At 43.3% G+C, this 17,332-nt stretch overlaps 2 protein-coding genes across 3 annotated transcripts in view; both read left to right on the top strand.

Moving 5' to 3' along the window:
* Nucleotides 1–2,103: 2,103 nt before the first annotated feature.
* LOC116892916 (protein SOGA3) lies at nucleotides 2,104–12,331 on the top strand. 2 transcript variants are annotated; one of them, XM_032894843.1, is made up of 3 exons: nucleotides 2,104–2,510; nucleotides 9,011–10,177; nucleotides 11,682–11,902. In XM_032894843.1, the coding sequence occupies exons 2-3, from the start codon at nucleotides 9,068–9,070 to the stop codon at nucleotides 11,790–11,792; spliced, it is 1,221 nt and encodes a 406-aa protein (XP_032750734.1). In that variant the 5' UTR covers nucleotides 2,104–2,510; nucleotides 9,011–9,067; the 3' UTR covers nucleotides 11,793–11,902. The 2 variants fall into 2 exon arrangements, with proteins under 2 accessions (XP_032750734.1, XP_032750733.1); XM_032894842.1 differs by having other exon boundaries at nucleotides 2,111–2,510; nucleotides 9,011–10,186; nucleotides 11,682–12,331.
* The window catches only part of Kiaa0408 (KIAA0408 ortholog), a 34,165-nt gene continuing 28,641 nt past the window's right edge, over nucleotides 11,809–17,332 (top strand). Inside the window, exon 1 of the mRNA XM_032894848.1 lies at nucleotides 11,809–11,995. The gene's annotated coding sequence lies outside the window, so the exon portion shown is untranslated. The remainder of the gene's footprint in view (nucleotides 11,996–17,332) is intronic.

Raw genomic sequence — 17,332 nt, 5'->3', positions numbered from 1 at the left:
ACCCCATGTTAGGATGAGGTGTTTAACTTTGATTGGGCATGTTAATTAGGGGAGCTGAAAGGGGCTTTTGATTGCTGGACTTCAGTACTTTGATAGCTTGACCTTTGGTGGTCAGCATCAAGAGGAAGAGGTGGCCAAATAAGGAAATGGACATTGGTGGATAGCATTAGCAATGTAATCTAATGGTTTATCAAGGTACAGGGAATGAGGACGAAGTGCAAAAGCTGTTGGTGACATGTTTGCCATGCTGAGGCCTGCTAGAGCCCTTCAACCTATATGGTAAACTGTAGCAGGTTAAGATTACTTGTACATGGACTTTTAACTGTTAATCCCTTTTTGGGACAAATTCTAAGTTAACTTTTTTTCTTGCTTTACAGCCTTTTAAACTATATTCCCAATGGTTTTATAGATCCTGAGGTAAAGAAAGTTTTCATTTCATCCAAAGCTTCAAAGATACCCACAACCTTGAAAACTTTAGTAAACAAAACCAGCGTCTTAGTTAGGGTTTCAATTGCTGTGAAGGGGCACCATGACCATGGCAACTCTTAGGAAGGAAAACATTTAATGGGGGCTGACTTACCGGTTGCAGAAGTTAAGTCCATTATGGTGGTGGGAAGCATAACTATGGCAGCATGCAGACAGACATGGTGCAGAAGGAACTGAGAGTCCTACATCTTGATCTGCACCCAGCAGAAAGAGATGATGAGCCATTAAGCCTGGCTTGACCTCCTGAGCCTTCACGACCCGCTCCCAGTGACATACTTTCCCCAACAAGACCATGCACACTTCAACAGGGCTACACCTCCTAATAGTGCTGCTCCCTATGGGCCTACAGGGGAAAGGGGAGGTCATTTTTATGCAAACAACCACAATCAAAATGGGGGTAGTATGCTTAGCACTAAAAGACATATTTAGGCTTTGGAGGAGGCAGAAACAAAGGCAGGCCTGTAAGGGTCCATGATTGGCTGAAGAATGATACCCCAAACTCTGCAAAAGCAAAGAGCGTTTTATTCTGCAGGAGTCCAGCACGCTGGGAACTGCCGTCTACCAAGATGGAGGTGCCCCAGTAAGTTCTCAGGCCCTATTTAAAATACATTAGGGGCATTCTGGGAGGGGTAGGTGAACTCTATCTTAATCTGTTGGCTCTATCTCTAGGAACAGTCCAGTACCATGGCTGGAGCATTGGGGCCTGGAAACTGTTGCTGGGGAGGTCTGGAAACTATTGCTGATCCACTGTCCTTGCCTCAGGCCAGGTGGCAGGGCAGCTTCTGATGGCAGGGCAGTTTCTAACTGGCTACCCGAGGCCTGGGCTTTTTTCAGGAACCGACTTGCCTGGACTTGCCCAGTTCTTGGAAACAGAGATTTAGGCCTAGTCTCCTGAACTGCCATTTTGAAGCCTATCATGGAGTCAGCCTAGTCTATCTCAGGCCAAAGGCATAAGACAAAAGATCGTATCTTATCTCAGGAATTGTAATGATACAAATTTAGAGGACCAACAGAAGGAGCAGTAGTTTCCTCCTGTAGTCCCTTCCTTTTGGAATTACCTTGCCTGGATACACGGGAAACTGGGAGGTGTAGTCTTTTGGCAGGAAACTCTTATTCTATAAGCAACTTAGTTTACTCTAAGAATTACAATTGAATAGCAACACGCACCATCCATTGACCTCTGTGGCTTGAGTTCCATCCTGAATAAAAGCAGTTATAGTCATATATTTTCCCCAAGAAAGGCAGAAACAGATACCTTTGTTTAACAAGGTATTTTTATATGAAGAATTTAATTTTCAGTTCTTTGCATTCACACAAAGCTTCTTGTTTTGAGGAGTTATTTCTGCTTTTGTTTGTCTCTCCATTCCTGCTCTTCTCTTTGGCTTTCAAACTTAGAATTTTGTGTTTGCTCATTTGTTTAGCAAATGTTTCCCATCCTCTGCCAAGTGGTAAGCATGGAGGTGATGCTTCATTAAGAACAAAATTCATGCTTCCTAAAGCCCAAAACATTGCATTTTCTACCATGTAATTATTAGCTTCCTCTGTCCTTTGCCTAATTTGAGCTTCTGCTGGTATGCATGGTGTCTAATTGAATTTTGATTCTGTAGTTCAATATCTAGTGCCATGTAGTAGCTAGTCACTTGTGAATGATTAGTATTTACACAGGTCATTCTTATTATTAGAGTAAGCAATGGAGGTGAGCATCAATGACTATAAAGGGCTTGTCCATGACATCGGCTCTAGTTAATAGTCTGTGAATTACCGTTTCAACTAGCCCATCAATTATGGGAGCCTTTTATGTCAGGATCCAGACTTCAAGCTTCTTGGGAAGTTTTACTTCTTTTGGGAACTCATTTGTTTGCCTTGGTTTTATATGAGGCTAGGATACTTAAAACTAGATAGTGCTAAAGACCATCATTTACCAAACTCACCATGTTCTTGCTTTGTTTCAGTTATCCTTAAAAAGAAGAGGAAGTAAAGATTTGCCAAAATCGGAAAAAAAGGCTCAGCAGACACCCACAGAGGTATGTCAAAATAAATATTTAAAGCACGCATGGGGCACGTCCAAATGCACATGTTAACAAGCTACATTTAAAAATAGATACAATCAGTTGTGGAGCTGTAGACTTGGGTGATAAAGTGTGTTCACAATAGTCGCTTATGAACTAGCATGCCTGTCATGGGCTGCTTCACGGTGAGCCCATAGTGCTTTCTGTGAGTGCTAATCTCATTCTTTCCTAATTAATGAAGTCAGTGGAACGACTGTTCCTATAGCATCTGCAGAATAAAGTAGAGGATGCTGTAGGAAGAGGAATCAGGTGAGAGAGCCTGCAGCTGATGACACCATTCTTGGTACCAGTCACTGGGGAGACCAAAGGAGGGAAAGACAGCTAAAAATAAGATTAGAAAATAAACTTAACATGGGCTCAGGAACATTGGAACAAGGGGGTAATGGTTGGAAGATAAACTAGTCTTGATGCAGTCTAGGGCTCTCACCCAGATTCATACTCTCTGCCAGTTAAACAATCAAAGGGCAGAAAAAAATTGTAAAGTGTACCAGGTGGCAATGGAGAAATCCAAGCGCTGAAGAAAATCAGCAGTTGAAGAAAGGTCTTTGTTGGGGGAGGGAGTAGAACACTGCCTGCAGCAGACACTAGAGACAAAGACCTCCTGCAAAACACTGGGGGTTGGGGGCGGAGCTGAAAGATCTCTTTTCTTCTTAAGACAGGTTTAAAAGCCTTTGAAGAGTTTTTCTAACTAGACTTAGAGTTGTTGATTAGCCCACAACTGACCTGATCTGGCCCTGAAAGGTTTGAGCCAGTCCAGCAGTATGGGCCCTGCTGGTAGGGACAAAGGCCAGCAAGACTTTAAGCTTCCAGGCTTCCTCTCAAGTCTGGAGGCAGTGGAAGAAGCTGTCTATTACAGCAATTTGCCACTTTCTATTTCTTAACATGGTTCCTCTCCCTGTCTATCTACCAGGGAGTCTAACTCCTAGTCTAACTGGTATCACATAATCCTCTCACATGGGGAACTGTGGTTTAATGTAATCGCATAAGTATGTGACATGAAAGAAAAAAGCAAACTATTTGTAGAGGAAGGGGGGCAGTGAGAAGGAGAACTGGAGAGATGAGATGGTGAGAAGGAGAACTGGAGAGATGAGTATTATAAAATATGAAGTCCCTAGTGCTGGGTGTCTGGCGGGCCCTTGCCAAGTTATCCCCCTGATAAATCACACCATGCGATAGACCAGGCACGAAGTTTTATTTGGGGGAAGGGGAAATATGGGATAGAGGCAGACAGACTGGAGCAGAGCTATGAGGGCAGAGAAGCAGAACACACAGAACAGAAAGGGGGAAAGAGAAGGAGAGCTGGGCTGGGAACACATGGGAGGAGACAGAGAGGGGGGAGAGAGGGAAGGAGGAGGGAGAGAGGGAGGGAGGGAGGGAGAGAGAGAGAGAGAAGAGGAGAGAGACAGAGAGACAGAGAGAGAGGAAAGAGAGGAGAGAGAGACAGAGAGAGGAGAGAGGAGAAAGAAGAGAGAGAGGAGAGAGAGAGAGAGAGAGAGAGAGAGAGAGAGAGAGAGAGAGAGAGAGAGAGAGAGACTGACTCTGCTGTGGCTCATTCCTCAGGAATTCTTCCTGTTCTCAGTAGTAAGAAGATGCCATTTGCTTCCTATCCTAAAACCATGAGCCAACCTTAACCAGCAACTTATCTTTTAAACCTTCCCTTTTCACATGTCACACCTAGTTTCTTAAAATGGATTCTGCTCAGGAATCCCTTCCTTTGTTCCTTGTCGAACAGACTGGATCCTCCAGGGGCACGTGAGAACCGCCTGCCAATGCCTTCATAGCTTCCATCCCTTCCTCAGGGCAGCCACCTTACAAAAACCAGTTTGCCTCCTGGTCCACTAAGTTGTGATTTCAGGATAGTAACTTCCTGGGAAATACATAAGCGTAGTGCTGTGATAGTTCAGTCTCTCCTGTCGTTTCCAACACATCGATTTTTCAGACTGTACTGTCACATTTTAAAAACCTACCTGAGGAGGTTAGATGGGAGTCCCTTGGGTAGAAGCTGCCAGTTTAAAAAAAAATGTATTTTTATACAATTATAAAATGACTCAGTTGTTAAGTCAACGTTGAAGACTATTGATCCACATATTTATGTTACTATAAGCACCTAATTTTTGTATTATAATTCTTGCTATGAATTGTTCTTATTTAGGGCACAGAGATTTCCTATTTGACTTTGAGTTATCTGTGGTCAACACTTGGCATGCTCAGCCCACACTTTCAAATGTCATTATTGTGTTTTCTGGGTTATTAATTAAAATTAATTATTAATTAAAAATTGTCAGTATATTTTTTATTTGAATTTATAGTCAATGTCATGTGACCTAACCTACTATGATTTGTATAACTTTTATATCTCATTTTGTGAATCTGGTTTATGTGCTTCAATTTATTCCATGTACCTTTCCCCAGCAGCAGACAGACTCTATTCACTGAGAAGTAATAGTAAATGGGACGTGAGAGCAGTCGCTTTTGAATGTGGTTATCTATATTGAAATCATTGCTGTGTGCTCTCTACACAACTTTGATAAGCTACCCATTCTCTCAGAGACTCCTCTTCCATATACACCAGATCTTAGTTGAGAATTACTGAGTCCTTGAATAAGTAAATATAAATATATATATTATTCATATATATTTAGAATGCAAATTAGCTTCTAGCATTAGCCTTTTGGATCAAAGCCAGGCTGGGCTCGCATCTTGGAAGCCATTTGCTGTTTCCACGTTTCCTTCCTCATACATCTTTTGTACACACATTTTATTCCTTTATCTTCTGATGAGTGAGTCTTTGACATGATCAGACTTTGTTTCACACCTCAGAGAGATTTGAGTTTTCTTGCCTCCATTTTATATAGAAAAGTGGAGCAAATATTTTACCACTCAATTACTTTGGACAGAATGAACTTTTTTACAATAACTACGGACGCTATTTTTATGCCCAGTTTTAAGTGCAGCCTGTAAGTAGGTTATAAGATAAGATATAGAAAGCACATTGGCACGAAGAGTTCTTAAACTCTCAGAGTTGCATAAGCTAGCACAGTTTGTATCTTGAGAAGACTTAGCCTCTAATAAGTAAATGAATTCCTGTGCCCACCTCCTCTCACTACATCTCCTTTAAAATGACTTTGTCACATAACGGGTATTTCCAAGTCTTAAATATGTTTTCATTCCTTTGGGTGGGAGAGCTGATGTATATACAAAGCAGACAGGCTTCTATCCTTGGATTGCATGACACAGCAAAGTGCCGATTTGTTCTGCTCCATTCTGTGGTTTGTATCAAACCAACTGTTGTGCTAATTAGATTAAAATCACACCATATGTCAATATAAGGAAGGTTTTTCTGTAATAGAAAATAAAAGTTTTCTGCCCAGCTACCCAGTATCATCTAATTACACTTTCCAATTGAACTCAGCCTGTGCGAAGGCACGTTTGATTCTGAGTAGTCAGACATGCTTTCTGATTGGTGGTCTCTTGACGTGCCAAGCCTCTGAGCATCTCCTACCTTGTGTCCTTCTTTTCTTCTCATGTTTGGTTGCCTCCATAACTGTTACGATAGCCCCAGACATCAGAACAAGGCATAGGTTCTTACATTCTTCAATCAAAGAGAAACTTTCTATAATTCTAAGAATTATAGAAAGAATTATAGGGCTCTCAGCCCTGAGATACCACATGCCTATTGCTCGATGTTGATCTAGGCTCCACCCAATGCTGCCCCACAAAGATAGTGTTATAAATACCTAAGGCCATGTTCTTCACTCAGACTTTGTTTCTCTTTGTTCTTTCCATCCCTGAAATCAGTAAAATCTACCAAAACCCTATAGTTCAGGACTTCAGGCTATTTTTGTATCTTTGACTACACTGTAAGGTATCCTTGTTCTAAAGAGTTCCCTACATGGCTGCTTCTCTCTCCTCTTGTGGAATGGATTCTCCCTTGAAAGCTTATAATGGTTCCTTTTCGCTTCCACTCTCTCTACTGCTGAAACTTGTTTCAGCTCAGCTCTCTGTGCTCTTCTCTGTGCTCATTTGAGGCCTCTCAGAGAATAAAGCTGCCGTGCCTTCTAGGTCTTCAACTTTACCCCACTGCCCTAGATTCCATATCTGTATTCGAGAAGCAGCTCAAATGCTATCACTTCTGCGATCAGCCTGGTTATAGACTCTGCTCTAAAGCCAGTATTAGCTGTGTTCTGCCATGATAAGCCTTCTCCTCTGTAATGAGGTGACAGATCCAGCTGCTGTGATGGAGTGAGGCCTAAAGAGAGAGGATTGTGGTGTTCAGCTCTCCATGACTAGTAGCTCTCCAACCCATCTCTCATTAGCAGAAAGGCAAGAGACCCATAGCTTTAGATCATTGCTCTCTGAGCCTCTCTAGCAGCATCCCACCCTACATATTGCTTTATCTGAATGCACCTCCCGCACCTTTGGCCCAAATGTCTGGGTGAAGAAAGGATGCTTACCTAACCTTAGTAAGACTAGGGATGTTGTTTGTTGGTAGAATGCTTGTAGAGCATGTGCCAGGCCTTAGATTCCATCCCCTCTACTGCAAACTCTATCCATCCATCTGTCCATCTGCCTGTCTATCTATCTGTCTGTCTGTCTATCTATCCGTCCATCTGTCTGTCCATCTGTCCGTCCATCCATCTGCCTGTCTGTCTATATCTGCCTATCTACCACCAATCTACCCATTTAAAGAACACCAAATGAACGTTGAGAAATGGTCATTGGAATAAATATTCTTGAACTTTGTACTAGTTACTTTTCTATTGCTGTGAGAAAATACCATGACTGGGGCAACTTATAAAAGAAAGCCTTTAATTGAGCTTTCAGTTCAGGAGGTTAGACCTCACCATGGCAATGCAATAGCATGGCTTCGGGAAGCGCTGCAAGCCCATGCCTCACTCCACACACAGAGAGCCGAGCATTTCACTGGTAATCCCCTGAGTCTTTTGAAACTTCAAGGCCGTCTCCCAGTGACACACCCCTTCTAGTACCGCAACATCTCTTAAGCCTTCCCAGAGAGTTCTATCCCTGCAGACCGCATCTCTTAAGCCTTCCCAGAGAGTTCTATCCCTGCAGACCGAGTGTTCGGACTTGTGAACTTATAGGTCCATTCTTCAAACCACTACAGACATAATACGAACTAGGAGACATCTTAAAAGAGCTCTCTGTTTCTTTTTCAATACTTCAGTCAAAATAAGAACACGTGAGAGGGCCTTCGCCAGGTCTACTTTAGTGTATTTTCAGCAGACAGAGCCAATCCTGTCCATTTTAGTAGATGGCAGTGCATCGTTTCAAAAGCCGCACAGATAGAATGCCTGGTGGTTTCACCCCTAGGGGATCATGCTTCCCTTCTTAAAGGCTGTGAAGCTATTCTCCCTCAATAGCAATGAAGGGAGGACTGTTTCCTGTCAATACTCAGGAACCATAGGTTCAGAGAGAAGTGAAGTCATATATCACATTTCTTCCCTTCCGCTGTGTCCCTTGACCATCTCACTCGACTCCTGCAAACCGTGTAGTTTGAGACCTCCGTTCTTGTAAATCAAATCACTTTGTAGAGAGCTAAAGAATGCCTGGTTCCCACTCAAGCTCAATAAAAGGCACTGGATCCAGAGTACAAGCGCCTATATGTTCCTTAGAGCAAACAAGTTTATACTTGGGCCAGTTTGGAGGGAGTTCAGAGTAAAAACAACACTGGTAAGAGGTCCAGGAAATGGCTGTTAGCTGTTAGCACACATAACAGCCCTGGACAGTGGTGGTCACATTTTCTCACCTTTCCTATCCTCTTTTCTTTTCTTTTTTTTTTTTTTTATTAACTTGAATATTTCTTATATACATTTGAGTGTTATTCCCTTTCCGGTTTCCGGCAAACATCCTCCTCCCCTCCCTTCCTTATGGGTGTTCCCCTCCCCACCCCCCCCATTGCCGCCCTCCCCCCAACAGTCATGTTCACTGGGGTTCAGTCTTAGCAGGACCCAGGGCTTCCCCTTCCACTGGTGCCCTTACTAGGATATTCATTGCTACCTATGAGGTCAGAGTCCAGGGTCAGTCCTCCTATCCTCTTTTCTTTTGGTTTCCAGAACACCCAACCTTAATTGTTTAAAGAAGACTTATTTAGTCATTTATCTTATGCATATGAGTACACTGTAGCTGTGTACACCAGAGGAGGGCATCAGATCTCATTACAGATGGTTGTGAGCCACCAGGTGGTTGCTGGGAATTGAACTTAGAACCTCTGGAAGAGCAGTCTGTGCTCTTAACTGCTGAGTCATCTCTCTGGTCCCCCTACCTTAATTTTTAATTGGGCAAAGACTGTAAGTATGTGGAGTAAATAGATCTACGAATTGATAAGTAATTACAAAGAAAGTAAATTAGTTTTGCGGGCAGATGTTCTTCCTCGGTTGTTTTCTCTATTTGCATAGAAATGACCTCCTGTCCTTTCCCACTTTCTCCCTAACGAGGACGACAATGAGGATCTTAAGTGCCAGTTGCAGTTCGTTAAGGAAGAAGCTGCCCTGATGAGAAAGAAAATGGCCAAGATTGACAAAGAAAAGGACAGATTTGAGCACGAACTCCAGAAGTACAGATCCTTCTATGGGGATCTAGACAGTCCTCTACCCAAAGGAGAAGCAGGGGGACCTCCCAGCACCAGGGAGGCCGAGCTCAAGCTGCGGCTGCGGTTGGTGGAGGAAGAGGCCAACATCCTGGGCAGGAAAATCGTGGAACTTGAGGTGGAGAACCGAGGCCTGAAGGCGGAACTAGACGACCTGCGGGGCGACGATTTCAATGGCTCTTCCAACCCACTCATGAGGGAGCAGAGCGAGTCCTTGTCCGAGCTGCGACAGCACCTGCAGTTGGTGGAAGACGAGACTGAGCTGCTGCGGAGGAACGTGGCTGACCTGGAGGAGCAGAACAAACGCATCACTGCGGAGCTCAACAAGTACAAGTACAAGTCCAGCGGCCATGACAGCTCGAGGCACCACGACAGCGCCAAGACCGAGGCCCTGCAGGAGGAGCTGAAGGCAGCGCGCCTGCAGATCAACGAGCTGAGCGGCAAGGTCATGCAGCTGCAGTATGAGAACCGCGTGCTCATGTCCAACATGCAGCGCTACGACCTGGCCTCACATCTGGGTATCCGTGGCAGCCCTCGCGACAGCGACGCGGAGAGCGATGCGGGCAAGAAGGAGAGTGACGATGACTCCCGGCCTCCCCATCGCAAGCGCGAAGGGCCAATCGGAGGCGAGAGCGACTCAGAGGAGGTGCGGAACATCCGCTCCCTCACGCCTACCCGCTCCTTCTACCCAACACCTGGGCCCTGGCCCAAGAGCTTCTCAGATCGGCAGCAGATGAAGGACATCCGCTCCGAGGCCGAGCGCCTGGGCAAGACCATCGATCGGCTCATCGCAGACACAAGCACCATCATCACCGAGGCGCGCATCTACGTGGCCAACGGGGACCTGTTTGGACTGATGGACGAGGAGGACGACGGCAGCCGCATCCGGGAGCACGAGCTGCTCTACCGCATCAACGCGCAGATGAAGGCCTTCCGCAAGGAGCTGCAGACCTTCATTGACCGCCTGGAGGTGCCCAAGTCTGCGGATGATCACGGCGCCGAGGAACCCATATCCGTGAGTCAGGTACAGTTCTGCCTTTTGCGAGCCATGGCGATGGCGAGGCTGGCCCGCGGAGCTGCGGTCCCTCGTGGGGCATCTCCAACCCCAACTTCCACATTCCACTTTAGGGAGGTTCCATCTCAGGGCCCTGCGGTGCTCAAGGCACCTGTATTTTCACAGCATGTTCCACCAAGGCCGAGGTTCTCGAAGCTCGACTGATCATTAATACTTACTCCTTTTTGTTCTATTTGAAGGAGAAATTTAACACAGACGCAATCAGATTTTGCATAATGACGGATGGATTTTTAATGTACATTATCATTCTTTAAGGTCAACATTTTAAGCATTTCCTTAACATTTTAGCCAGCTTATACTTTATAGGTACTGAATAGAACCTTCAAGTGTTTATTTGAGGTTTGTGAGAAGGTCCGAATTGAGTTTAAGATCATAAAAATTACTAAATAAGCCAGGGGAGTGGTACACACTTTTAATCCTGGCACTTGAGAGAAGTAAAAGCAGGTGGGTCTCTGATTACAGACAGGGGCTACATAGTGAAACCATGTGAAAAACATTTTTTTTTTATTAAATAAGATTGATTGATACTTCTGATAAATGTACAAGATGGTAGTAAAGAGACATGATCTGGTGCCCGGAGCCCTATGGATGAGACACATACGAGCTATCTACCTCTTTACCTAAGTTGAGGGAGCACGGTGATTCTTTCTAGTTAAATTCAATAACGGAATGCCATAGCTTTAAGGCAATACTAATTGAAAAAATAATAAGTGTTCCAGCACAGGGGAACGCAGAACTTCCCTCCTGACCTGTAGAGGCACATAGGATGAATTGGACTCAGCAACTTTGGCCAGGTATGGCGGCCACTGAAAGATCAATGCATTTGTCCAAGTTAAACACATAAAAGTTCTTTATGGACCAAAACAGGAAGTCCTGACTCTTGCAACAGCCTGATGCCATGTCCACCGGAGAACCCACCGAAGTACAACAGCATGCATGGCTTTGAACACACTTGAGCCCGCCCCACTCCCATGTTTAAAACCCAGTTTACGTGCAGCAGCATGACATTAGAGGAATTGCCTGCTGATCAAGGCTAGAGAACTTGCAGCCCTGTCGCTTATCTTGCATGTTGCTATGCTTTGCCAGGGGTGGGGGTGGGGGTGGAAAGTGGGGAGTGGGGGAGGGGGTTTATGATGGAACCCACATGGGTTTCACAACATTAAAATTTACCCCTTTCTATTTAGTATGTTTTGGTACTGGGTTTTGGGTTCTGGTTTGTAGGTTTTGAATAGCAAGCATGTGTTTTCAGCTAGACTCTTGGGTGGGTGTATACATGTCAGAGCAAGAGAAAGTGCTGTTTATAACAAGGTACTTGTGTTTAACATTTGCAAATGTAGGCCGGGGGTGATTTTATATGAGGCTGAGTCAGAGTTTGGATGAGCCGGTAAGGCGTACAATGGTTGTTAACTGGCTCTTCTCTCTGTCTCCACATTTGCCTCCCCAGATGTTCCAGCCTATCATTCTCCTAATTCTCATCCTCGTCTTGTTCTCATCCCTTTCTTACACAACAATATTTAAACTTGTCTTCCTTTTTACACTGTTTTTTGTACTGTAAATCTTCCATCATTTCTATTCATTGTAGTGTTTTCAGTTGTTTTCATTTTGTCCACCCTTCAAGACAAGACATAAAGGAAGTATCATTTCTGTAGTAACTGATGCTGTAAAAAAACACTGAAGACTGAATATCTCTGTAAAAAGACACAACTGATCTTACACTGTCAAATTCACTAGGAAACCCCAGCAACCAAAGTGTTTCAGGTAAGGAAAAGTGAGAGTTGTCAGAGTTTTGTATTAACTCATTTTTCTGCTGCTTTCCTTTCTATCTTTCTTTGTACTCCTGATTCAGAGCTGACAGGTTGACCATGAAAATGGACTAAGTTTCATAATTGCTCTGTAGGAACTGAGTATTATTTTACACCTGGAAATTTTTAGTTGGTTGCATTTTCAGAGTTTATGTAGAGGCATTACGAAGCATAAGCCAATGTAGATGTTTTATAAATTATCGCTGATATAAATTATGTAGATGTATAAGTATGCTGTTACTCATGTTAGATGAAAAGAAAAACGTCAGTGTCTAATAAATATCTGTGGAAACATGAAATGATGAAATGTAACTCTCTTGAAAGTAAGTAATGTTTGGACCTTGACACGGTCTAGCTATCTCCAGAGATGTGTCTGGAAGCAGGAGTCTAAATGATCATTTAGTTTAATGAGAAACTCAATAGTTCCTTTCTGTTGACTTTTTCCTGCTTTCCACTAATCCAGCTATCTCCATTTATGTATTATATATGAAGCCATGTATCGCTGACTGACCATGCTGCTTGGAGTCCTTCTTTTCTATGATAAGCCATCATACAGAACTTTCCCTGCAGAAAACATGCTAAAAACAGCATGAAAAACAGCTCAAGAAGGGAAATAAATGCAGTGTCCAGAATTTCCCTGAGTTACAATCCACACCTGAAGCATCACTCCAGTGGGAGCGACTCCGCAGACCTAAGCTTACTTTGGTGACCCCTAGCACCCGTCTTCTTGTATACACCTAAAGTCACCTGGTGGACCATTAAGCACTCAAGGTTCTATTCTGCCCATCTTGTTTGTAGCTTACCCACCAGAATCCCAGAGTACATGGGAGTGCCAGCACTGGACCTAGGTGTAATGAGACATGCATTTATCCCGGTACTCGGGAAGGTAAGACAAGAGGATTGTGAATTTGAGGTCATCGTAAGCTATCTAGCCAGGTGTCAAGAAAAAGAGAATAAGAAAAATCATATTCTTCTCGGTTCTACTCATTGGTCAGTAAATATGAAAACCTGTGATAAAATGAAGTATCTCGACAACAGGAAGCAGATCCTGTGGGAAAGTTTGCCAGCTAAAAATATGCAGGTAGGCCTTTGGAATCCCAGGAACTTAATCTGCAGGAAAGTGTTTTTATCTCATCCCCCTACAGCTCCATTTTTTTTCTTTAAATATCAAATTCAGGAAAATTTTGCAGTGAAATGGCTCAGTAGGTAAGAGAACTTGTTATGCAAGCATGAGGGCTGGAGTTCAAATCCCCAGAATCCATGCAAAGAGCTGTGCATTGGGGGTAGATATGCTGCAACAAGGTAAGAAGGAGGAACGTAATAGAGAAGGACATTCAACATCTTCCTCTGGCCTACACGTATCCAAGTGCTTGTACTTGTGTACACATATGCATGCAGCACACACACACAAACATCCTACATTCATATACACTACCTACAACACACACACATACATTGCATATATATGCCACATATTACACACACATATATACAAACATACCACATTCTAGGCACACACATCCATAAACATCACATACTACATGCACACACACACCACATAACACACATATCAAGTAACATACACATCATACATGTACACTATACATAATATATACATCACTCCCTTCTGACCTCTATAAATGCATGTACTTACATATTCACACACAGTACCTTCATATGTGAACATATAGACCACATACATCATCCTTCTCTCTTTCACTAGTGTATGTACCAACAGGCTCACATAAATATAATACTTGTACATGCACACACTCTACATAACAGCACAACACACTACACATACAACTTATAACACATAGTATACACAGCACACACACTACATATCCATACACACAATAACTCCTCCTGGCCTTCCTAAGTGCATGTACCCCGCACACACACATTTAAATTTAGAAAGTTTCACAGTAGTTGAAAAGTTCAATTTAACTACTCTTAATGTCTATTATCTTTTATATGCTTGGGGTTTTTTAACTTGGTTTATTTAATTGTAATTGTTTCTGTGTGGGGAGGAAAGTATTGTGTAATGAATCATTATTTTGTTTGATTGGATGTTTTCCAGTGTTAGTTATGGGACCCAGGATCTTGTAAACGCCAGGCAAATGCTCTACCTTAGAACTATATGTCCAAACACATTTACTTTTGATCTTGAAATGTAAAAGGCTAAGGATTAGGTAGGCTTTCAGAAGAAAAGAAGAAAGAAGGGAGAAAAATTCTGTACTTGATTAATGTGGTGGCACAAGGCTATAGTCAAAAGAGTTGGAGCCTGAAGCAGAAAACCATAGCAAGTTTGAAGCTGGCTTGGCTAACAGTTTTGGACTGGCTCAAAACCATCCAGTCATGTAATAACAACAACAACAACAAATACACACACACACACACACACACACACACACACACACACACACACACACACACACCTTAAAAACCCAAACTTGTCTGCTAGATTTATGATACTTTCCCAAATTACAAACTCAATGGAACTGAACTTAAATGTTTAAGGGTTGAAACTGAAAATTGCCTGAAATCTATAGCACTTAGAGCTAGAGACTCCCCAGCCAACCAGGTGTTCTAAGCTATCTGTGGAGCTATGGGAATAATATGGGAGTGTTTTATGATGAACAATGACTGGGAAGCTCTCTACTGTGCTGTTGCCACTTTAAAAAGATGGGACTGAAGAGAAGGCTTTAAGGATTCAATGCTCTTGCAGAGAATCTGGGCTCCGTTCTCATGGCCCAATGGCTTCTCACAACTGTCTATCTGTAATTTCAGCTCTTGGGGACCCAGTGCCCGATTCTGGAGTCTTCGAACAGTATAGTCATGTGATGCATATATACATGTAGGCAAACACTCATACACTTAAATACACATACAAATAAAATTAAAATTTCAAGAAGAAAAACTCTCTCCACTAATTTAGTTTCTCAAAACTAACAAAATCAAAGAAGACAAAAGGAACACTTGTGCAATGGGAAGAAGAACCAGGGTGGAAAATTGTGAGGCAGGCACATTAAAGATGTGTACAATCAATCAAACCCTCATGATGATCCTGTATGTGAACTAAAGGTCTGTAGGCTTTCTTAAAGGTACTGGAAATGTCTGTAGTGGTAATGAACGGGCCATAGCAGTGGTTTTTGCTCTCTGGGCTAGCCACTGTCTTGAGATCTCACTTGAGAGTCATGCTTACACCAGCCATAGCAGCACTGATATGAACTCACGTGGCCGAGTTTTCCTACAAGAATTTTACGTGACTCTTACATCCGAGCCACAGCTTCCATAGGTAGAACTGTCTTAAGATACAGGGAAAGGGACATCAGGTTGAATGGACTGGCCTGGCTACCAAACTCTGGGCAGTTTGGATTCCCTCTGAATGCATCTCTGAACTTAAGGATGCAAATTTACTGTCCAAGAGAATCCTGAGAAAGGCATTTCTAACTCTTGTCTTTCGACTGTCCAGCCAGGTTTCTACATGTGCTTCAGCATGTACACAGGCACACACATGCACACTGGAACACGCACGCATGCACACACAGCCAACCTGCTGGGATGTGAGTCAGATCAGAGTCAGGTCACAGGCCCCTGTGTCACAGAGAACATGGCTGTTGGGCTAGTGAAAGGAAGGCGGTCTCAGCAAACTGCCAGTGAAGTGACCTTCTCTGATCTCCTTTTAATGTTAGGTTTTCCTGTAGGAACCTGGTACTTAGGGCTGGGAAGGAAAGGAAGATAATGCCCCAGACCTGTGTGCGTCCCCAGCCTGCCCTCTCCCTGAACCTCACTCTGCTCCCCCAGCCCGCACACTTCCCTACCTGGGTCTGTGCCCTCACCTGAGCACATTTTGTTACTTTGTTCAGTGTGCAGTTATTTCTCTTTTGCTGATTTTAAATGATCAGCCTCACAACATCTCCCAGCTATGGAGACAACGAACTTTCCATTCTCACTTTCAAAGCCGTGTCACTTAAATGGCGTGCTGGAAATAACTTTTTAAAGCAAAAATTATTATAGACGATTCCCTTCTATGGTGTTTTCTTGGGCACAGAAACAAGGGTCTTGGTTAATTTAACCTAGGTTTAAGAAAAACAGGAATCTGCTTGGTTATTTTTAAATAAAAATGACTGAAACTCATTAAGCAAAGAGAAGTTTGGCCCTAGCCAGGAATGTGCCGTTTATGTGGTAGACTGGGATGTGGTTATTTATGGTGTACCTCTGACGTTTGGATTGTAAGCCTAGCAGCCTAGCCTCAATTCCAATACTGTATGCAGTGTCTTATTCCTAGACTCAGTCTCCCCTGGTAGAATTCCGTGCTCTCAGTGATTGTAGTGAATAAACAGGAAGTGGTAGAGGGTAGTATTAGGATGTGAGGGAAGTTAACTATTAAAACAACGGAATGTGGTACAATTCAAGAACACTATGCATAAAGCCGCATCTGTCCGAGCCCTCTTTACAAGCGGGTAAGGTGTAGTGAGATCAGCAGTTTGGAATCTGTAATCGGGTTTGGAGTAAGTGAGATGGTTTTGTATATAGTTGATGGCAAGGTGCCCAGTGTTCTCATGGCACTTGAAAGATTTCAGATAGAAGCAAAGGAAGGATACTTCATGCTCCAAGCACACCTCTATGAATGCAGTAGCATCCAGAAGCTTCTATATAGTGCTTTTGTGTAAACAGCGGCGTGAGGAGGTACGGGTCACTCTTTATGACGGCCATTCTGAGTGTGGAGCCTTAGACTCAAATGGTTCCTGCTATGTAACCTGATACATTTCCATCAATATCTTCTCTGTTTGTATGTATACAGATAGATAGATGATAGGTACGAGGGGGGTTACACACACATGTTTTTTGTATATTAACCCCCAAACTCAATTCTCTGTATAGTTTATCCTTCTTTTTCATGACTATTTGTTGTTTTGTTTTTAAAAAAAACATTTCTGACATTTTATTTATAGTTTTAACTCCTGAACAGAAAACAAACACCTTTAAAATAGATCAGTTATATAGAATTTCAAGGTAGATTTTTTTTTTCATGACATAGTACAGAAACTAATTTGTTCTGGAGTTTGGATGAGCCCTGGGAACCCCAGCACCGTCTTTTGGAGGTGTGTCACCCACTGGGGTTAGGGCTACCACCGGGAGGACCGCCCCATTTTTCTCACGGGCTTGGGCTCTATCTGGGGGAAGAAGCCTCAGTGAAGCAGGCAAAGGGTAGAGTTAGAGGGTAGTGAACACCTCCCTATTCTCGCCTCACAGTGCTGCTGTGAGAACAACTACCAGGGATAAACTT

This window comes from Rattus rattus, chromosome 2, assembly GCF_011064425.1.
Source record: "Rattus rattus isolate New Zealand chromosome 2, Rrattus_CSIRO_v1, whole genome shotgun sequence".
Lineage (NCBI taxonomy): Eukaryota > Metazoa > Chordata > Mammalia > Rodentia > Muridae > Rattus > Rattus rattus.
Note: the sequence above shows the minus strand (reverse complement) of the source record. Positions and strands in the feature narration are given on the sequence as shown.